Source organism: Corythoichthys intestinalis, chromosome 2, assembly GCF_030265065.1.
Source record: "Corythoichthys intestinalis isolate RoL2023-P3 chromosome 2, ASM3026506v1, whole genome shotgun sequence".
NCBI classification, from domain to species: Eukaryota; Metazoa; Chordata; class Actinopteri; order Syngnathiformes; family Syngnathidae; genus Corythoichthys; species Corythoichthys intestinalis.
In genome coordinates, this window is record NC_080396.1 from 44,970,533 (window position 1) to 44,993,822 (window position 23,290).

The following is a 23,290-nucleotide window of genomic DNA, read 5'->3' on the forward strand; positions in this document are numbered from 1 at the left end:
AACCTTGGGTCAAGCAGAGTAGCCAGAAACATAATGCTCATAGACTGGAGTTGGTTCAGCTTCTCTCTTAGTTGTCTTTGCAGAAACTCAACCATGGATGTGCTCTCTGGAGTTTGAAGCTGTCGAATCTCTTCTTCCTCCAGGGAGTGATGCAACATGGACAACAGCGGAATTACCTTTGACCCCGAAACTTTCTTCTCCTCAGACAGCTCAATTGTGGCATAGTTAAATGGCTCCAATACTGTCAAACAGTCAGCAATAATTCTGTACTGTTCAGCAGACAATGGTGTCAGATCAGTGCGTAGACCAGCCAAAGCTGCTCCGACAGGCTCTCTCAAAGTGTAGATACGCTGAAGCATGAGATAAGTGCTGTTCCACCTTGTTTCAACCTCCTGAAGAAGTTTAAGCACCGGAAGGCCCATTTGAACTTGCATCTGAGTTAGTCTCTCCTACATTAAAATCAAGTGTCAAATTAATAAATAGCAAAAAATAAAATATGTTACATATGACAAGTAAGGAGCTTACCTTTGCTGTAGTGCTGCTCTTAAAATAACCAACTATCTTTCGACAGTTTGCCCGGATGTGGAACAATTCAGGACATTGGTCAAGAGCTTTTTTCACCAAAAGATTTAGCGTATGTGCCACACAAATAGTGTGATGCATATGAAACTCTCTGGCACAAGCTCCCATATTTGCTGCTCCATCAGTCACGAGACATGTCACTTTTTCACTGATACCCCACTCTGACATTAGCGAGGTTTTCATAAAAGCCATGTTTGCTGCAGTGTGTGCCTCAGGGAAATGTTGCACCCCCAGTACAACTGATTGGAGGGATGTGGTTTCATCAATGAAATGACATGTCACAGCTAGATAGGCATCAGTATTGATGGACGTCCACATATCTGATGTCAAACTACATGCAGATGCTTTAGCCACAATGGCTTTTGTTTTATCTTTGGTTTCCTTGTACCTTTTTTCCACCATGGCTTTCAAAGTCTAAAAAAAGTACGATTTATGGAATTGAAAAGTATTGAAATGGTTAATCCTATAATATAGTGCTTCATGTCGTGACATACATACCTGCCGTGTAGGTAGAACGTAGGAAGGAGCTAAAGCTTTCATAAGCTTTTTGAATCCACTGCCGTCCACCAAGGAAAACGGCTGAGAATCCTCAATTACCATATCAACCAACAGCTCAGCCAAGTCAACCTTCTCAGCTATATTAAATTACATGTCAGAGTTATAAAACAAACAAACAAACAAAAATGCACACAGTGTAGTGTGGGACTATGAATATAAATGACCCACCTGAGCCGGGTTCAACCTGGTTGGTCTCCTCGTTCCCATGCAAGACCCTATAGTGCCTTAGCATTGTTGAGGTGTTATTATTATTATAACTAAGCACCTTGGAACACACCAGACACTTCACCTAAGTATTCGGAAAGGAAAAATGTGAATTTTATGTGTCATCACACTTTCTTTCATTATTGGAATCTGTTAAATAGTAATTAATTGCAGTGCATTACCTTCTGAGGTGAGATAAGCTCAAAGTGCTCCCAAACAGGGGAAAATCTCCTTTTTCCTGCTGGTTCCATCGCAAAAATGAAGCTCGTTGAATCGAATGCCAAATAGTGCAATAAGGGACCCGAAAACACGAAAAGTGAAGGGGAATCCATAGCGTTTCTTGGCCGCTTTTATTTCGAACTCCAATCAAGCCAAGCGAATCAGATCCTGAATCAGTCACGTGGTACACCCGCTCGCAAATGCTTGACTGAATCAGCCACCTGGTACACCTGCTCGCGAATCATTTCCCGAATCAGTCACGTGGTACACCCGCTCGCAAATGCTTTACTGAATCAGCCACCTGGTACACCTGCTCGCGAATCATTTCCCGAATCAGTCACGTGGTACACCCGCTCGCAAATGCTTTCCTGAATCAGCCACCTGGTACACCTGCTTGCGAATCATTTCCCGAATCAGTCACGTGGTACACCCGCTTCGCGGGGCAACAAACGTCACCACGTAAGTCGTCAACACGCGCATCGGTTCATGAACCACTCATCTACATTACTCGGCACACACTTCAGGGATTCGACCCAAGGAGCACATCACTACTTGTGCAGAAGTGTCTTTCATCTAAGGTCAGTCATGTCAGCCGCTCGCCATAGCTATCATAGTTATTCTGAACATTATTCTCCGTTTGGAGCGCTTTGTGTTAGAACCTTCTTGAGCCTAGCCAGCTTGACTTTTTCCTCCCTTTGGAGCGCTTTATGTTTTTGCCTTTCCTCCCTTTTTGAGTGCTTTGTGTTTGAAACCTCATTTTGTTTCTAGTCATCCTGACTCATTCCTCCATTGGAGCGCTTCTTGTTTGTACTTTTTCTCATCCCCGCATGTCAGCGGAAGAACTTCTGTTTTCAAAATAAAGTTTTTGCCTGAACCTCCGCAGCTAGTCCGCCTTGTCATCTCGGCCTGACAAAATGTTGATTTGTGTTTGGGCCACATTTTGGTTAGGACGTTTCTGTCTTTATTATTCAATCAAAAAATAAAAATATTCAAAAAATATTTATTTTCAAAAAGAAAAATCACTTCAATTAAAAAAAAAAAAAAAAAAATTTTTTTTTGAATGTGAAAAAATATTTGGGATTGAAAAATTTGCATTTGAACATTTAATTTTTTATTGAAAAGGTTTTATTTAATTGAAACAATCCTTTTTGTGTTTGGGCCATGTTATGGGCAGTGTTGTTAATCTTACTTTAAAAAAGTAATTAATTGCAGTTACAGATTCTCCCAAAAATTGTGTTAGTAACTCAGTTACCTGAATGTAAGAGTACTTAGTTACTTAACAAAGTAACTGGTGCTAATTTTCATGTTAAAAAAACAGGCCACACAATCTGAAGCTTGAAGGGTTTTTGGGACAATTGGCCCTAGCCCAATTCTTTACCCTAAACTTAACTAGACACAGAGGTACTGCGGATATTGCGATAACTAGATAATAACCTTTGCTATGTGTGGAAGTCATTTAATGTTGTGACTCACCCGTTAAAGTTGTTAAAATTGCTCCCGTTATTGCATTAGTTCCCTTCCAACTATTTTCGACATGTGTAAGTTTTAAAACTGTTTCATCATTTAAAGATAGATTTAAGTTACATTTTGCCGATTTAGGAGCATTTTAGATAAAAAGTGACTTAGGTTCGTTTGGAAGGTTCTCTACAACAGAGCGTTCATGAGAAGTCTACTACTTTAAGATGGCGGCTGTTTACTAACGCATCTAGTTCTTTATTACATATGTTGCTAATGCCGCCATGTCTGTCATTTGCATCTAGTATATGTGATATCTATCGAAGCATCATGTGGCCGTAGTTTGTAGGCTATCGGCTACAGTCAGGTATTATTGGAGCCACCTAGCATAGTAGCATCGTGTTTGCAACAGCGTCACACTCCCTTGCCTCCTCCCCACTCCTGCTCTGCTCTCTCGTCTCTGTGAGTCCGTCTTTTTCCAGACTTTTCTCGCGTCAGTCAATCAACACCTTTCCCGCCTCAGTAACGGTAACGGCGTTGCCAAGATGAGAAAAGTAATTAATTAGATTACTCACTACTGAAGAAAATAACACCGTTAGTAACGCCGTTATATTCTAACTCCATTATTAACAACACTGATTATGGGTAGGACATATGTGTCTGAATCATTCAATTACCCAAAAAGTTGCTTCAATCAAAAATATTTTCAATCAAAGAAAAAAAAATCATTTTAAAAATAAAATTGCCCTCCCCTAATTTTTTATTTTTTTATTTTCAAATTATACAGTTTGCAAAGCAAATGACCGTCTAAGGTGCTAGTCACATGATCTGTTCGAAAAATAATTTTGACCCATTATAAAAACTTTTTTTTTTTGTTCATTTCAGTCATTTTTGTTGCAGTTTTATTGCTTTAGAACTTTGATATCTATAGGAAAGTCAATTTCATGCACTGACACTTTTCGGCCACGGGGGGGGGGGGGGGGGGCAAGCACCCCTGCCCCCCCTTAAAATCCACTTATGATCTTCATAAATTGAATTTAAAAAATTGCATTACTGATTTTAATCAAAACTGTGAGAAGAGAAAAACAGTCATCATAAACTAATACTACACAAGTGATTGCTTTTTATATTTTCATTGATTGGGTTTGGTTGGGTAGTTCAGCGTGTAAAGCGCCTCCTTCTCTTACTCAGTTGGGATAGGCTCCAGCATTCCCGCGGCCCCTATGATGTTAAGCGGTATGTACCAGTATAATGAATGATGAATATTTTCCCAAAAGTAAGTGAACCTTTGGATTTAATGACTGGTTGACCTTCCTGTGGCTACAATATCCTTAACCAATGTCTCTTGTAGTTCCAGATCAAACATGTGATATTTGTGTAACGGGTACACAGAAAGTGTATCCGTTGTAGCACGTGGAAACCTCCCCGCCGATTCCTTCATGTAAGGTCGCTAACGGCTGCGCCGTTGGCTCGAGCTTTATTGGCGCAGTGGTTACCGAGCTTGCCTGCCGACTAGAATTGTCGCGGCGCGCGGGTTCGCGTCCCAGCCTAGTCAGTGGTGGGAGCGGACCGCGGGGCGGCACAGAACAGACTCGGGTTACAAATGGGGGCTCGTCCGGGATCGGCAGCGAAGGTTTCGGGGGGAGAGTGTAACGGGTACACAGAAAGTGTATCCGTTGTAGCACGTGGAAACCTCCCCGCCGATTCCTTCATGTAAGGTCGCTAACGGCTGCGCCGTTGGCTCGAGCTTTATTGGCGCAGTGGTTACCGAGCTTGCCTGCCGACTAGAATTGTCGCGGCGCGCGGGTTCGCGTCCCAGCCTAGTCAGTGGTGGGAGCGGACCGCGGGGCGGCACAGAACAGACTCGGGTTACATTTGGATGAATTATGGGCAATTCCTCTTTGCAAAACTGCTGTAGTTCAACAGCGTTCCTGGGATGTTTGGGATGGCCAAGAAGATTTTCTGTACTTAATCAATGTGTTTTTGCTATTAAACTGCTCCGACCCGGAGTAAAACTCATCCTTCCGGTTTTTGAGAATCATAATCTTCCTTTGAACAGCCTGAATATAAGATATTTGTCACAAACCAAAGCATCCACTTATTTGAGCTTTTGCAGCAATATTTAGGGAAATGAACACACTGTATATTAAGGTCGGCGACTCGGTGTATTGTTGTGGGCAGATAGAATCAACATCTCTTTGTAAAATGATCACACCTCCTACATGTATAGTGCTCCTCCCCCAGCTATAAATTTTTTGCTTGAACAGAGGTTTGAGCAAACATCTCTCTCACTGCTTTCACACAAACAGGACAAGAATGCAGGCTTCCATAATGATGCGCATGCCACAGAGGCTTGCTATGCTCGTACTCTTCTTCTTATCTGGTGTCAGCACCAAAAAGCTTCTCCAAGGCTTTAATAATAATGATGATAAAGATGGCAAGGATGGAGCCTGGTTGCAGAGTTTCCCGAGGGCACGGTGCATGTCCCGCTGCTTGAGTTTGCACAGCGCCGCAACACTGCAGGTAAACTTTTGCATACACTTACTCTAAGTCGGTCATACCAAGACTACTACTATGGTCAGTGTAGGGGTGAAAAAAAAAATCGTTAACAATACTTGTCTTTTTTAAAATCCTAACAGTCCTTTTGTGTATTTCATTTTTGTAAATACATTTTTATTTATTTCCCCTTTAATTTGGGTGTACATTTTTCAGTTTTTGAAAATAATTTCTAGATAATTTTTGTAAATAATTTGGAATTACATTTCAATCAAGTGACTGTTGCTAAATAACTTTGGCTAGCTTTTCTATGCTAACTTGCATTCGAAGCCCAGGCAATGCCACAGGCTGCACTTAACTTAGGTGATCCCTGACTTGATATTTAGACATTGACATAGGGACTTATTTATTTGTATTATTATTATTATATTTTTTGCTTTCACACACCTCAAAAAAGGGTTGGATAAAACTAATTAAAATACTATTTAAATTAAGATTTTTACCATTAATTCAGAACTCTTTAAAAAAAAAAAAAAAATTAGTTAAGCTAGTACATTTGAACAGAAGCCTTTATGATTTCTTTTTCAAATACAAACAAGATCAGAAGTGATGATTTGACAGATGCCTCGTCAGAAGTAATAATTTTGAAAAACAGATGCCTCGTGAAAAGTATTACATTTGTCCTTATTTGCTCTCATTCTTACACATTTTACTGCCATTTGGTAAGGACTCAAAAGATACACAGTCTCATATTCCAGTTATTAGTCGGCAAAACCCCTCAATAGCAATCAATCAAAGAAATCCTGTGCCTGAAAACCATCACCTGGGAATTACAATAGAACCCTCATTTTCTCTCGGTTGCAGTTGGAGGGAAATGTATATGAACTGTATGGATTTTTTTCAAATTCAATTCTAATTGTATTATAAAGAGCAACATGTGGGCCTTAATAGAGCAGTTAACACCAAACATTCCATTTTGGATAGAGAAAAAGTCCAAAATTCTTCTTGGATGTTGTGCACATCTGATCAGCAACTACAAAAAACAACTAGTTGATGTTTTTGCTGCCAAATGATACGAGATCACTTGTCCAATTCAAAGTTTCACTTACTTTTTTCTCCCTTTCCGGTGAATGTTGATATATTATTTTCAAATGAAATATGAATAAATATAAATTGTTGGTGCTAGTTAGTTCAAGCAGACTGTTTATTCATCTAAGCAGAAGATCAGACCATGTTTTTTGACCCAAAGGTTACAATTTTCCTCTCATTGTACAATGGTGAGAATGATCTCTTACTCTTACTCTTAATGCTTGTTGCGACAACACTGTAAGCGTAAAAACATTTCCTTTATCTTTGTGACTTTCATGTTTTATCTCCTCAGAACAATGGATCGCTAGCATGGTGTCGCAGCCATAAAGAGTGTGCAAAGGTTGGTAGTTTTTTTTTGCAGTAATTTTTTTCACCCAATGTTTTAGACCGTCTGGAGGGAGGTCTCAAAATTTCACCCTATTTTTCAAATTATAAAGAGCACATAAAATCCTTTATCTTGCCCTAAAATTAACAGTGCGCGTTATAATCCAGTGCGCCTAATGGATGGAAATAAACTGGTTTTTTTTATGGTTTGCCTTATAATCCGTTGCGCTTCCTAGTCCGAAAATGTTGCTGTACTTTGTTATTTTTCTTTCTTCTTCTTGGTGAGGCTCTTATCAATTAAAATTGCTACTCTGCTGTTATTTCTGCATGAATCAGGATGAAATTTGCTATTCTAGAAATGAATATGCATTGATCCTTTGAGCTGATTTTTTTTTTGTCTCAGGTCTGAATAATTTCATCAAATAATTACCGAATTAACAATAGCTATTGTACACCTTCCCTAATATCTTCCGTTATTCGAGGTTGAATCAAAATGAAATTTGGTGGGTATTTTACATTCCAACATTTATAAGCATCAATCCTCGGAGTCCGATTAAAAAAAAAATTTGTCTTGGTTATTAATTCTTAATGCTAGGATTCACGGAAGAGAGAGGATCCCTGCGCAGACACAGGTACGGTGTAGCGATGAAAAAAAATACTGTATTGGTATCCAAACACAAGGTAGTGGTGCCTTCTGATCGGGCTAGTTGAGGTGGCATGAGGCGATGAAGCTCGGGAAGGTGGCAAGCGTAGAATCCAAACGTGGGGCTCGCAAAAACAGGACCTGGGGCGAGAGCAAATATGTCGTGAGCCTGTGATCAGAGAATTCAGTAAGGAATGCAAGATACAACTGACGCAGGAAAAGACCCGTTGATCGGGCGACGAGGTGGCAGCGTCCACTGCTTTTAAAGAGGGCTGATTGTCATTGCCATCACCTGGTGCCACTCCACCCATCTGACGTCCAACCTATAATCAGAATAAAAACACGCACATCTGCCAGAGGTGGGTCAGGGCACAGGATGGAGGGGCAAAATTGTTCCTCCCCCGTTATTCGTGGACGGATCAGAATGATTTTTGATGGCTATAATCTAGGAAGGTATATGTATCAATAGCCAGAGCCTGATTTTTTATTTTAATTTTTTTTTGTCACATGACTAATTAGTTGGATTAATTTCGTAATTGAGGATTTAAAATTCGTACTACTCCGTGATTCGTGTATGGATTTATGTGGATGTCATTTGGTTGTTTTTGTCTAGGTTTGTATACACATGCATCCTCGGAGCCCTATTTTTTAATTTTTGACTCAAGGGTGATTAATTAAATTAATTAATTGTGGACTTATTGTTGCCTGTAAATTCTGAGTTAGCCAGTAGATTGAGTCAGGCGGTCATAGATCAGTTTGAACTTCTTGTCAAAATAATTCAGTAAACATTCATTCATTCATTTTCCATGCCTCTTTTCCTCACGAGGGTCGCGGAGGTGCTGGAGCCTTTCCCAGCTAACTCGGGGCAGTAGGCAGGGGACACCCTGAACTGGTTGCCAGCCAATTGCAGGGCACAAGGAGACATACAACCATTCACGCGCACACTCATACCTACGGACAATTTAGAGTGTTCAATCAGCCTACCATGCATGTTTTAGGGATGTGGGAGGAAACCGGAGTTCCCGGAGGAAACCCACGCAGGCACGGGGAGAACATGCAAACTCCACACAGGAAGGCCGAAGCCCGGGATTGAACCCTTGATCTTAGAACTGTGAGGCAGACGTGCTAACCACTCAGCCACCGTGCCGCCCAATTCAGTAAACAGTCATGCCATATTACATTTGATGTACGAATGTACAATCACAGATAGACGTTTGATCAGTGACGCATGCATAGAATTCAGTCATCTCAATCCTGCACCCCAAGTGCTTTCATTTTGGGTAAAGATTTTCATGCCTCAAATTGGAAGCATGTCATAAATCAGACAAAAAAGATTAATTAAACTTTGCTTATCATAAAAATGACTATTATATTGTCACGTTAATGCCAACATAGATATAGTTTAAAAAATAAAATTTGTAGCCTTTTTTTTCTGTAATGTCTTCCCAGTGAGTAGTCATTGGGATAATATCTACTAAAGAGCATTTTCACTTTGGTAAAGAAAAGAGGTGTCAATGATTGACTCAAATATATTTAAAATGGATTTATTTTAGGTAACAGATTACTGCGCATAGCATCAGTCGCATATTCTCTCTCAGGTTAATCACCAGGGCTAATGTGCTTTTTCCCCTTAACGTGACAAATGAAGACTTCTATTCTACTCGCTTCAATGGAAAAATGTCAAGTAAGAGCTTTCCTCAAGCGCAGCCAAAAAGTTTCTCCTTTTACTCATGGGGAAGCGAGAACAAAGTGATTGATTTCATCTGGAAATGGGGCAGAAAAGGAAGCAATGTTGGGATTTGCAGAGCCAAGGACAGCACAAGAAGTGGCAACGCCACTCTGTATTAGTGAAGCCATTTACTTTAGAGGCCAGCAAGGGAAGATAAGAAGTGGCAGCCCAAGCGCTGTGTTGTCAAGTGGCCAGCGTTTTACTTGACGTGGACAAAGTCAGCCAACTATTGCACAAACAAATAATAAAATGAGTTGTGAGGTTACCTAGGCCAGTGCCTCCCAAAACTTTTTTTCACCAAGTAGGCTATCACATAAAAAATATATTCTGAAAAATATCAATATTATTATAAAGCAGTGGCACATTATGCAGTTTTAATATTAACACTGTGTTTGTTCACAAAACAAATACCAATGTTAATTAACCATAATTGAATCACACAGAAGATCAAATAAAGTTGCACCTGGTGTAATTATTGGAAACTAAAAGTTGTAATGATTAAATGCAGATGTATTGTAGCTAAATGTTAAATACACCTGAATTTAGGTTTGTCAAAAAAGTAGCCTCTATGACATTAATGTGTGGACATGAAATTCTGTAAATTTTCCATGCACCATTAGAGAGGTGTAATACATGTTGCCTGAAAAATCCGGAAAAGAGACAATCCTAAACTTGCTAAATTATTTCTTATTGCATAATAATAATGAAATACTAATAAATCTAAAATTTTAAATAGAAATATTGCTTTAACTGTTATATTTACAAAACTGGCCAGGTTTTTAGCACAACGGCCAAAGCCAGAAAAACGACTGATTACAGATAAAATAAGAAGACGGAAATGCGATGTATGTGACGGTATGTATGTATGTATGTATGTATGCATAAATGCGTGTACAGTATGTATGGATTTCAGTTTCATATTTATTTATTTGTATTTACCAAAGCTAAAATGTAAAATACAATTACCAATTATTATTAGCAGGAAATTTGACAATGTTTTGTATCGTAAGTGTTCTACACAATGTTTCTATATTTCAGCTTTCGATGGTGTGTCGGGGAGGTGGAACACCTATAGGATTTTCCATTCATTTAAATGGGGAAAGATATAAATGGTTTGTGTAAAGACCTCGGTCAAGGAAGGAATTAAAATGATATGTAAAGGAACCAATGAACATTAAACCGCTGAACTATACGTTGTCTATATACACACAGTACTTGTATATTTTACTTTCATAGTGTCTGAATCCCTGCAAAGATTCCTGGCACACAAAAAGGAAGAGAAATTGCAAAGATCTCTGTAAGGTAAATACAGTCATTATTTATGGAGTGCAATATACACAGTGGTGAACTGTTAAAGGATGACATGTATGTACCCTGTTACCTATGTATTCAGGAATTATTTCCCATAGACCACTGGGAATGTGTGGCCAGCTGTGAGTTCCTTCAAACAGTGTCAGAGGTAAAACAAGGTGGCTGTCCCCTTCCGACACTGGCCAGTGGCTTTGCGGCCGCCTGTGTCGACAGCTGTGATCACGACACGGAATGCCCTGAACAGAAGAAATGCTGCTCCAACAACTGCGGTCACACATGCCAGTATCCACAAAACATTTATAAGGGTAAGTGTGACAAGAAGACATTTTATCCCAGAATACTGATGACATGTTTTCATTTTTCCAACTCGTTGGCTGCGATTGACGGTGGTAAACAAACCGGATCTGCTATTAAAATGAACAGTTTTTACATTGACCAAACCGTAATGTTGGCTTCTTACCACTTACAGCACTGAAACCAAGGAAACAGATCAACAACATTCCCATTGTTCTACCTGCTTTGATGTTAATTAATCATTTTGGTACCGAGCTCCTTGGTAAGGGCTATTCGGTCCCTGTACAACCGGTGTCAGAGTCTGGTCCGCATTGCCGGTAGTAAGTCTGTTTGTCACCGATTCTGTTCAGAATTTTTATGGACAGAATTTCTAGGCGCAGCCGAACGAAGCATTGAGGGGGTCCGGTTTGGTGACCTCAGCATTGCATCTCTGCTTTTTGCAGATGATGTGGTGCTGTTGGCTTCATCAAGCCGTGACCTCCAACTCTCACTGGAGCGGTTCGCAGCCGTGTGTGAAGCAGTTGGGATGAAGATCAGCACCTCCAAATCTGAGACCATGGTCCTCGGTCGGAAAAGGGTGGAGTGCCCTCTCTGGGTCGGGAATGAGATGCTGCCCCAAGTGGAGAAGTTCAACTATCTTAGGGACTTGTTTCTGAGTGAGGTGAGGAGGGAGGGGGAGATCGACAGGCAGATCGGTGCAGCATCTGCGGTAATGCCAACTCTGCACCGGTCTGTAGTGGTCAAGAAGGAGCTGAGCCGAAAGGTGAAGCTCTTGATTTACCAATCGATCTACATTCCTACCCTCACCTATGGTCACGAGCTCTGGGTCTTGACCGAAAGAACAAGATCCCGGATACAAGTGGCCGAAATGAGTTTCCTCTGCAGGGTGTCCGGGCTCTCACTCAGAGATAGTGTCAGAAGCTTGCTCACCCGGGAGGGACTCATCGTCGAGCCGCTACTCCTCCGCATTGAGTCAAGCCAGCTGAGGTGGCTCGGACATCTGGTTCGGATGCCTGTTGGACACCTCCCCGGAGCGGTGTCCCACCAGCAGGAGGCCCCGGGGACGACCCAGGACACGCTGGAGAGACTATGTCTCTCGGTTGGCCTGGGAATGCCTTGGGATCCTGCCGGAGGGGCTGGTTCGAGTGGCTGGGGAGAGGGAAGCCTGGGCTTCCCTGTTAAAGCTGCAGGCCCCGCGACCCGACCCCGGAGCAAGCGGAAGATGATGGATGGATGGATGGATGGATGGATAATCATTTTGGAAGCATAGATAAGTACAGTATGTACACACGATCTTGAGCTACAATACATCAGTGTGTTTGCCATATTGAAGATATTGGAAAGCGTAGCTGGGGCTTTCAGGCAAACGAGCATGGAAGCTTAAAAGTGCCTCGCTCTTGGTTGTGAGTGGCACACGTCATGAAGGGAGACACAGCTAAAAAAGTGTGCGGAGAAAAAAAAAAAAAAATGTTGCAACTCTGTGACCTCATTGCTGTTTCATGAGGATCTCATTAATCTCCCAGGGGTTCCGGTAAAACCGAGGAAGAAGCTAGACTTTGAGGAGGTGACCCCTGGTCAGCTAGAGGTGCGCTGGTCCTCCAGGTTAAATATCTCCGCTGAGCCCGTGGTCTACATCTTGCAGACCAGGTGGAACTTTGGCATTCAGCCCAGTGATGATGCTGACATTTCTTGGCATGTGGTTGCACAGGTTAGAGAACTGTTATATTAAAGGATGTTCTCCTTCATGTTGTGTTGTGTCAACCTACTGTAACACACCTCCTGACTCTTTGTAGACCACAGAGCAGAGAACCCAATTGTACAACATTAGACCAGGCCGCTGGCACCAATTCAGAGTTGCAGCTGTCAATGGCCATGGAACCAGAGGTTTTACCACTCCTAGTAGACACATTTGTTCCAGCAGAGGTCAGTAATTTTATGAATGTTTCTATGCTCCAGATGTAGTACTCATAAATTCACCTTATAGGGTCTTTAAAGTGACACAATATCTCTATCCCCAGACCCCCCTCCCCCTCCCGCACCAACTGAGCTTAGGGCGACCAACATAACATTTGCTTCAAGCCAGACGGTGTGGGTCCAACTACAGTGGCGCATGCTTGAAGACCTCGATGTTCCTGTTGACCACTACAAGGTCTTCTGGGGTTGGACTGCTACTGGTCAAACAACTGCTTCCTCCTTGACAAAATGGAGGAAGCTAGTAAGAGATGTAAGGGTCACTGATACTACGTTAATTCTGAAAATGTACAAATAATGTCACATTCTTGTGCACCACTCTGTACAGAGGCAGGTGATACTGGATGGCATTCAGACCAGTCGTACTTATAGAGTGGAAGTTCAGGCTGTGTCCTACTGGAAACAAACCCAGCTTAAGGGACCTCGGGCCATCGTACACTTCAGCACAGAGCTCAGTGTGTGCAGTGTGTCAGACTCACAACTGTTGAAATTTAGGCCGATGTATCATCTTTGAAGAGTATTTAATATTTGATCATTTTACAGACACCACTGCCTCACCAAAATCCTCTGTGGCTGACGACATACATGTGGGTACACCGTTCTATCAAAATGGTCAGCTTCAGGTTCACATTTACTGGCAGAGAAGCACAGGTATGTAATGTTATAACACTGTAATTTGTTGAAAATCACTGAAATTCAATTTATGACATATCATTCACACAGTTACAACAGTAGGAAGTTTTTTTTTTGCTTGCTCAGCGTTAGGTTTCGCAGAATGGTGAGGATCCCTGAGCAGACTCAAGCACGATGTATTGATTAACAAAACAATTTATTTGCATCCAAAACAGATCTGATTGTGGTAGTCAAGCCGGCTTGAGGCGATGAAGGTGGCAGGCGTAGAGTCAGATGAGAGGTGTGCAAAAGCAGGCCCTGGGGCGAGAGCCAATAAGTCATAAGCCGGTGATCAGAGAAATCAATAAAAAACCCAAGATGCAACTGACATAGGAAACAGACAAGTTGACCGGGTGACGAGGTGGTGGCGTTCAATGGCTTTTAAAGATGGCACATTGTCATTGCTAGCACCTGTGGCCGCTCCACCCGTCTGACGTCCAATCTCCAATTAGATAAGAACACACACAACTGCCCAAGGTGGGCAGCTCTCAGGAGGGAGGGGCTGAGGCCCTAACAGTTAGTTTCATTGTTGTAGGTGGTAACATGCTAAAGTTACTGTGTGGTCAATAGGGGTGTAACGGTACACAAAAATCTCGGTACGGTACGTACCTCGGTTTTGAGGTCACGGTTCGGTTCATTTTCGGTACAGTAAGAAAACAAAATGCAAAATATGAATGTGCTAGTTGTTTATTACACACTTTTGTGCTTTCCACAATAGAAACATTAGCCTATACAAAGCTAGAATTCTGCTCAAAAAGTAGCGGGTATTTAAAGATAATAATCTAACAACAATTTGCCTTTCAGACCCCGCGTATTGGTTAGCTTTCTTTCTGAAAGAAAGAAGAACAAAGAAGTCCTGTGCTAAAGAGAAAAGCAATCCCAATGACAAAGATTTGTATTTTACAAATGAAATGCCTCAATGAATCATTGTTTTTTCTTATGAACGGTTTTCAAAAGCTTTACTGGTGGATTTTCTCAAGTTAAAGCGCCACACAGAAATTAATACATTTAATTGTGGAAGCAGGATCTGAGTATTATTCTTATTATTTAATTATAGGTGTTTTAGCTCATTTCAATTTATTTTATTTAAATGGGCTATTATTTATTTTATTATGTGTTTATATTTTACAAATGTGATGTAGTATTCATTTATATTGTATATTTTATGTTGTATAATGTTAGTTCCTATGTGAATATTAGTTCCTACTTGTTTTGTTGTGGTAGGAGGGCTTTGTATTGAACACGGGGCCCTGTTGGTTATTATTATAGCAGAGACAGCAGTAAATCAACAAAGACAAGTCAACTGTGCCCCGATCTACCACTCAAGAGATCTGATGGACTCAAAAAGTGGGTTACGAATCGATCGCATATTAGTTTGAAAATTGACCGGATCCACTGTATTTTTACTAGGGCTGTCAAAATTATCGCGTTAACGGGCGTTAATTAATTTTTTTAATTAATCACGTTAAAATATTTGACGCAATTAACGCACTAGGCCCGCTCAGACAGATTTAAATGTCAGTACAGTGAAAGGCCAACTTGTTAATTGTGTTTTATGGAGTTTTTCCGCCCTCTGCTGGCGCTTGGGTGTGACTTGCATATGTTATGTGGCGTAATGTCGCCCTCTGCTGCCGATTCAGTGCAGCTGATTATTTGGGTTTCGGCGCGCTTTTCTGACGTGATTATATGTCGACGCGAACTCACACTAATACTAGACAATGCTATTCAGACCAGCTAACGTCCGCATCCAGTATTCAGTGGCAGTTGTCATAGCCCCATCACACTGTTTGTGTCTAATACATGCATCGCTTGTGAGTTATATTCCTCCTTTGTTTATATTCATGAGCATTAGATAGTTATTCAGGCATGAAAATCTCTCACCTTTCGGCGAAATTCGTCGTTTTGAAGTCAAAAAGGGCGACCTACGTGAATTGCGTAGATCCGAGGAGAAATTCTTTTTGGGAGGAGGGGGGGGGGGGGTCGGGAGGTTGTATTTAATTATTATTATTATCATCATGTGATTAACTTAGTACGTAAACTGAGCACTTAAGAACACAGTCAGCAAATCCTTCTAGATGCTTCGCTGACGAGAACCAATCATCGGCCCAAGCTGCGTTCCATGATTCCAAACACGCGCACTCCTTATGCGTGTACATGGAGTGCTCGGAGAGCCTTCGGTTGCATTGCAAAGCTAAAAAGCAGGCCTTATTTATCCACATCGGGGCAGACCAGAGCGCAGCATACACACTTGCCTGTATTTGCCAGCAGATTCAATTTGGTGAGTAATGGTTTCAATCGTTTTCACGTTTTGCGATCTAAAAAAGTTAATGCCATTCGTTGCAGCTTGCGTTGAACACTGCCAGAGCTAGCCAAATCTCCCATGAAAAAAAATAGCTCCCGTTAAATTGGCGTCAAGCTTGTGTATTTAGCGGTAATATAAACGAAGAAACACACTGTTGAGTCAAATTAAGCGGCATTCTCTCGGATGGAGGGGGCGCCTCACGTCGTCCGCCGGAGACGCGTTATTTTCGGCTTGGATTTGAGCTGACGGCCGGTGTCGGCACAACAGCGGCCCGACGAGTGGTGGGAATGAGTCCTGCTTCTTAAAGCTTTTCAGAAATACAGGGATCCCTCGTTTTTCGCGGGTAATGGGGACCAGAACCCGCCGCAATAAGTGAAAACCGCGAAGTAGCGCCCCAACCCCCCCCCCCCCCTTTTTTTTTTGTGCGTGTTCAATGCATTTATTCAGATTTTACATTGGAAAAAAGATGACATGTTTTTTCACTTTTTTCACCAAGGTGTCATTTATAAATGGTTTTCAAGCACTTCAAAATGTAAGAATTATGATAAGTTTTAAACATGTTACTGCCCCACCGAATTATTTTTAAACAAGAATAAAGTAGTTAGAAAATGCTTGGCTTTATTAAAAGCTTCATAGTGAGTCTACTCAAACCCTCTCAGGCTTTGCTAAACGGTGATTGGCACATATGCAAAGTTTTTCTTTTTATATATATTTTTTTGTTTGAAGCAACTTATTTGATTGAATAATAAAGGCACAAATGTGCTAGCCAAAATGTGGCCCAAACGCAAAACATTACTTAAATGGAAAAATTTGTTTCAATCAAGAAAAATAGTTTTCAAATGCTTTTTTTGTCTCAAATTTATTATTGCAATCAAAAACATTTTTTTTTTTTTATTGAAGCTACTTTTTGGGATTAAAAATATATACTGTATTTTGATTGAAGCAACTTTGTTTTTGATAGAAGTAACTTTGTTTTTTGATTGAATAATAAAAACGCAAATCTAACTCCATCGTTATTGAGTGAGAAAGAAATTAAGAAAGCTTTAAAACTAAAAGCCACCGGGGAGTCTGTTTGTTTTTTAAAATATTTATATTTCATTACATAGACATGCGTCGTAGGGAAGGGAGATTGAGGGATGAAAAAAGGAGTTAGATGAGGCTGCTAAAGGCAGTGGATACCTCATTAGCTGGGTGAATAGCAGACCTGGTAAGAACAAGTTTGCAAGGATAGTCAGGTATTAAATCCAATTATAAACACAATTACAATGTTATTTTTCTATAAGATTTTTATGTCATTGCTTTATTAATCATTAGGTGCTAGAGTTGTTAAGTATGGATAATAATGAAATAATAGTTTTAAGAAAACTGTGCTGTTGGTGGCTCAGTGACCATCTGATGTGGTTTGTTCTCAGATGAACAAGTTGAGGAAGGAAGTTTTGATGCAGAGGTTGAAGGAAGAAAAGAGGCAGACTGACTGAGTCACAGCCAGAAAGTGTTGATGACTATTCACTGTTGCCCCCTCCCAATTAAAGTATGTCACAGTCGCAGCCAATTATTATCTAAAGCTGGTTAAAATTGAAGTTATGTTGTTTTAAGGTGTATTAAATACTTGTTCATGTGCCCCTTTTGATCTACGAGCACCCACCCCTCCACCGGTCTCTGCATGGCCCTGCTGAAACACAGTGTGGGTCGACAGAGCTCAATATTTTGTTGGGGTGTACAATACAGTGTACTGGAACATATTTCCTCCACACCCTTCTCACCTTTTTAACCCCTGACCCATTTTCATGCCTGGTTATTGATGATGTGTATTTGAATTTGTTCACATATATGGTGAAATGCAGTTACATTGTTAGATGCTTGTGTGTGTGTGTGTGTTTACATTTTATGTTATTTTGTGATTTATGCAAGTTATTGACACATTGCCTTGTTATTTTCAGTTTTACAAAAATACAAGAAATGTGCTCCTGTCAAAAAGAGATGACTTCAGTAAAGCCCATGCAACTTTGCCACTCCGTCTGATTTCTTTTTGGAACTTAAGTTCGCTATCTGTCAATTTGTGTACTCACACACATTGAGGACAGAATAGGGCTACTAGTTTATTTTTTGATTGAAAATTTTACAAATTTTATCAAAACGAAAACATTGAGGCGTTTTATTATAACATTTCTATAACTTGTACTAATATTCATCTTTTAAGAACTACAAGTCTTTCTATCCATGGATCACTTTAACAGAATGTTAATAATGTTAATGCCATCTTGTTGATTTATTGTTATAATAAACAAATACAGTCCTTATGTACCGTATGTTGAATGTATATATCCGTCTTGTCTTATCTTTCCATTCCAACAATAATTTACAGAAAAATATGGCACATTTTATAGATGGTTTGAATTGCGATTAATTGCGATTAATTACGATTAATTAATTTTTAAGCTGTAATTAACTCGATTAAAAATTTTAATCGTTTGACAGCCCTAATTTTTACATGAGTGACTTTCGGTCTTCCCGCTCCGAGCTAGTAGTATTGACGCAGGAGGGCCGCGTCTCGCGTCAAACAATAAACTCTGCCGTTCTTTTCGCGTGCGTTGCGTTGCGCCGCTTCTGGGACGCGTCTAACACGCGGCCGCACTGCGACTGGTGTGCATTGGCTGATTGTGCATTGGCCGCCGCGATTCACTGCGTTCTGGCGGCGGCCACGTTGTCGCGCTGTTGACGTTTCTGGGTTATGTACTGTCCTACCATGTTGGTCCTCATTTTAGTAGAGAAGACGGAGTAAATATAATCTACACAAAGAAACTGTAACCCGATCGACTCACAGCCTCGAAAAGTAAGGGTTACATTACGTCAGAAACTCGTTCGGTACGCCTCCGTTCCGAACTGAGCACCCTGTACCGAAACGGTTCAATACAAATACATGTACCGTTACACCCTTAGTGGCCAATATAAAAACAGTTCATTTTGAGAGCAGATCTGGTTTGTCTAGCACCATCAATGGCAGCCAATGAGTTTATGAAAAGCAAAGCAAATGATGAAATGAGTCACAGCAAGTGTTTGATGATTTAAAAAAAAAAGAAAATTAAAAAACATCAAGACTATATGCTATATATCACTAAATCCGGACTTCGGTGCCACTTTTCCTGTCGTGTTTTCCATGTCTCCCTCCTACAACACACCTGAATCAATATAATTAGGATCATTATCAGGCTTCTGGAGAGGTTGCTGATGACATAATCATTTGATTCAGGTGTGTTAGGGGAGAGAGACGTGGAAAACACGACAGGAAAAGTGGCACTGAGGTCCGGATTTAGTTAATCCTTCTATATGCTCTTCACAATCAAAAGGGAGCATATTTAATGGCACTGTGGGATAATGTTCCTCATCGACCAGTTCAGGGTGTAGTCAGCATTCACCCAAAGTCCGTTTGAACTGTACAGGCTCAAGCACACCACATCAGTGAGTAGGCTGAATTATTTTTTTCCAATCATATGGTCCGTCTATATTGCATCATTTCACCTCAGTCTGTCGTGTAAACAGGGAATCCCTGTTTATTGTAATTTTTTACTTTTAGTAAATATTTCTCTTTCCAATTTGTTCAGAACAAACTCCCCTTCATTTCTAACTTTCTTTGTGTAGACACTTCAGTTGAATACTACAGAATACAGTGGTTACCGGAGTATTGCGAGCACAAACAAAAAATACACAGAAAGAAAAGCAGCACACAGGTTGTATACAATTTTTAAAATATTATAAATGTTTATTTATTATCATTATTTATATTATTATTATTTTTTTTTTTAAGAATACATCTATTTTTTAATGTGGCTGTCCTGATTTGTGTAGCATCCCAAAGAAAAATTGAACATTTATTTCAGCAGGGTTTGGAAATACATGCACAATAGTGGCAACTCTGTGTTGTGTGCTGGCTTGATTCCAGGAGACCTTCACATGCTTGCAAGGTTTGCTCTTCTCTTGTAAGTACAAAGTCCTACTGCAGCCTGTCAGTAGGACCAATCGGCCTCCAGCAAAGAGCATCTGCTTCACTACACCTTCCTGTTCTGCCATACAAGCCAAGAGCCCCAAACCAATAGGCTGTAACAGAGGAATGTGTAAGAGAAATTTTTGTAGAAAGCATATTTGAACATGTCACCGAGCGTGTGTGTTTTTCTTTTTAAACACTTGAGTGCAAGGGTTCCCCAACATTTTGAGCCACAGACGGCCTAAGCAGAGGAAATCATACCCATCTATCAATTCTTCCCGCTCTTTTATCTCTTTCAAAATGGCACACTCGCCTCACTCCCACTATCTCTACTCAGACCGAGTGACTCCACCAGGGGGTGCAAATCTTCCATCCAACCGCCTAAGTTACTGTTCCCTGACCCCAGGGGGCGCCCGTGTCTCAGTTTGTGAACCCCTGTCCTTAAAGCGGTATGAATTGTACAACAGCTCATTATAACACAAATCTATTCTTGCAGCGACTCCTCAGAAGGCTTTGATCAAGCCAAACAACCTGAGAGTTTCCTTCAAGGTTCGTGGCGGTAACCTATCTGCCATCTTCAACTGGGAGACATCTGCTAGCTCATCTCAGCGTCAATTAACTGGCTACAGGGTGACCCTGGTGGAGGTCACGTCAATCAGCCAACTCAATAATAGCAACATTTATCAATCCCAGATTTTAAACCCGGTTAGTACAAGACTACAAGCACATTTTTTATTCCTGATTTTGAGGACTCTTTATTGTTCCCCCATAATTAATTTTAAATATTCTATTCATAACACGCAGAAAGGTACATTCTTGGCAAAGTAGAGGTGCCTGGAAAAAAAAGTTTTTAAACTAGTTGTTGTAAAAGCAATTACTTTAAATTCATTAATATATTTTTTATTATTACTATTTACAATAGCTTATGAGCATCCTCTGAAATAGCTTTCCCCCTCTTTTCTCTCCCTGTTGATACCCCCCACCACACACAATTATGTTGATGTCTTACTTGCACAGTAACTGAAGCACATGCAATGCCCCAAAACCCATTAAATATGAAGTCTTTGTCACTTTTACACTTATCTATAGAAGATGTGGAAAAAAGGAGGTACATGACTTTATGTGTAAATGATAAAAGCTGATAACCTTTAACTTTCTAAATTTTCATATTGCTTTCAGTTGTAACCATAAGCGGATTTTGGGGGGGGGGGGGGGGGGGGGGGTCATCAACATTTTGTGGCCCCCCCGCCCCAAAAGTCAAACTCCGCCTATGGTTATAACAGAGTGTGTGACTCAAACCACCACAACCTTGTTATTCTTATCAAAAAAAGATGTTAATATCAAAGTATTTCTGTTGTAATTCAGATAGGTTTGTTCTTGACAAGTCAACAAATCAGCTAACACAGGTAGCATGTACTATCAAGCAAAACGTTATACTAATTTACAACCCTGTTATTGTAATTTTTAGGAGTTCAACAATCCATCAATTGGTTAATTCCTATCCAATCAAATCGATGCAAATGTCAAACATCGCTCGATATCGTCATCTTTTACTTTTGTCGAAAACTGCTCTTTTCATTCATATGTCTGAAAGGTGTCAGTAACACAACCTTCAAACACATCAAAATTGCTCCGTATTTTTTTTTTTCTTGCTACAGGTGTAATTTCAATGATTGTGTTTAATGTGTACACAATGTATTGTACACAATGTATTCAAATGACTGAAAGCCCTTGAAGTAAATGTATTCCATTAGTGGCAGACTTTCTGAATATCGGCAAATGTTGTATGTTTGTTCAAAGAATCGAAATTGTATCATCAGATTCAGATTTCCTTTATTGTCATTGCGCACAAAAAACACCACAGTGAGATCATGAAATTAGTGATTTATAGCCCTAGTAATTTTATTAATACTGAAAATTACATTGGTAACCACATGTGCCTTTGATTTACCTCATTACAAGTGATTTATTGCACAGTATTGTTTTAATGTACAGTATAGTGTATTTTGGGGGAACAGCTTCTGTAACCGGGTTGTAGCAAACAGTATGGAAATATTAATCTTAATAACTAAAAGGTTATCCTTGATCACATTCCACACATAAAAAGTCTTTAAAGATGGTCCGTTTCTCCACAACTTTCGGGTTCTGAAATTACCCCATGCTTATTGCAATGACACAGATGCTAAATGTTGATTTTGCACACTTAACAAACAACTCGTTTCCTTTGTTTTCAATGACAGGACATGAAGTATCTGGCAATTTCTGACCTACACCTGGCCAGTGTCTACAGGTTGGCGGTCCGGGCCATCACTACAGATGGTGAAGGACCAGCCATCAGCAGAACCTTCCAGACTCCATCTTTTCAACATGTGTCAAAGCACACAAAATATGATTGATAAACAAGCAATATCTGGAACATTACTATCATTTCCCGTTCACTCCGTGGCATTCACCTGGCAGTCAATCGAAAATGCACATTTAAGTCTTCCTGAACTAAAGGTAGCATTAAGCCTCTCAAATACGTACAAGGAAAAAAATTTCAAATACAGAAATGCATCACCCCACCAAATGACTTTTTCCTTTGAGTGTTCCGTGTTTGATATACAGTGCATGCAAATGCGCAACTTGTTGGCCTTCATTGTAATCAGCATCACTTAACTCTCAGTGGCATTAACGATGATAGACGTCCAACCATGTGACGCTTTTCATCTTTATGCTGTGAAGCTAAATTAAGCTGTCACGAGTAGACGTCCAGTCCATTAGAGCTGGGAGGTTTGGCAGCGAATGATTGGTTCATTCACTGCCAACCCTCCCATCTCAAATGGACTGGATGTTTATTGCAGTCACTTACATTCATAAATTAAGAGTGCATTTACAAAAAGATTATAAGAGATTAGTCAATAAACGTTCTATGTAGTGTAAATTGTGAATATAAAGTCTGTTGTATTATATATATTTTCTGCCCACTTAACTTTCTGGAGAGCTATTGTAGGCTATAAACATAACAAAATAAATCCTATGCCAAGTGTAGTGCCTGCTATTTGGATTTGCTATATTTCCTTGTTATCTTACCCTAAGGGTTGTTCCACCGTGTCCTTTATGCACACCAACTCAATGCTCAGAAATGATTGCAACATGCTTCATTGGCTTGCATGTGCACACAAATCCACACTTTGTACCACACAACTTTTGGGCCCCATTGATTCTCTTGCATCAGCTTGTTCTACAGTATGAAGCGTAAAACACATGCTGTCAGTGGTCCTTCCAAGTCACTTAGGACTCAGTTTCCGTCCAGATAAATCAATCGGAACAACACCCCCCCCCCCCCCCCCCCCCCCATCCTTCCCTCCAGCTATTAGAACCGATGCAGTAAAGGTCAGTGTACTCTTGTGATTAACACCATTTGGGAAGCTTAACATCTTCATATACAGAGGTGCCTTAAGATGCAAAGTGCCTAAA

The 23,290-nt window shown here is 40.4% G+C and overlaps 1 protein-coding gene and 1 long non-coding RNA gene across 3 annotated transcripts; one reads left to right on the top strand and one right to left on the bottom strand.

Annotated features, from left to right (window-relative positions):
* Positions 1-775: 775 nt before the first annotated feature.
* Positions 776-1,365, bottom strand: LOC130930961 (uncharacterized). Its single transcript, XR_009067143.1, has 3 exons — positions 1,309-1,365; positions 1,081-1,217; positions 776-996 (listed from the first exon to the last, which is right to left on the bottom strand). It is a non-coding gene; the product is annotated as an uncharacterized LOC130930961 (long non-coding RNA).
* A 3,959-nt stretch (positions 1,366-5,324) lies between these two features.
* Positions 5,325-22,977, top strand: LOC130930556 (anosmin-1-like). Of its 2 annotated transcripts, XM_057858498.1 has the most exons (13): positions 5,325-5,541; positions 6,896-6,943; positions 10,536-10,601; positions 10,693-10,915; positions 12,428-12,612; positions 12,698-12,827; positions 12,923-13,128; positions 13,204-13,330; positions 13,419-13,526; positions 19,489-19,577; positions 19,790-19,961; positions 20,328-20,536; positions 22,072-22,977. In XM_057858498.1, exons 1-13 carry the CDS (start codon positions 5,335-5,337, stop codon positions 22,225-22,227), a joined length of 1,926 nt encoding a protein of 641 aa, XP_057714481.1. In that variant the 5' UTR covers positions 5,325-5,334; the 3' UTR covers positions 22,228-22,977. The 2 variants fall into 2 exon arrangements, with proteins under 2 accessions (XP_057714481.1, XP_057714492.1); XM_057858509.1 differs by lacking the exon at positions 20,328-20,536 and having other exon boundaries at positions 22,072-22,183.
* Positions 22,978-23,290: the final 313 nt, after the last annotated feature.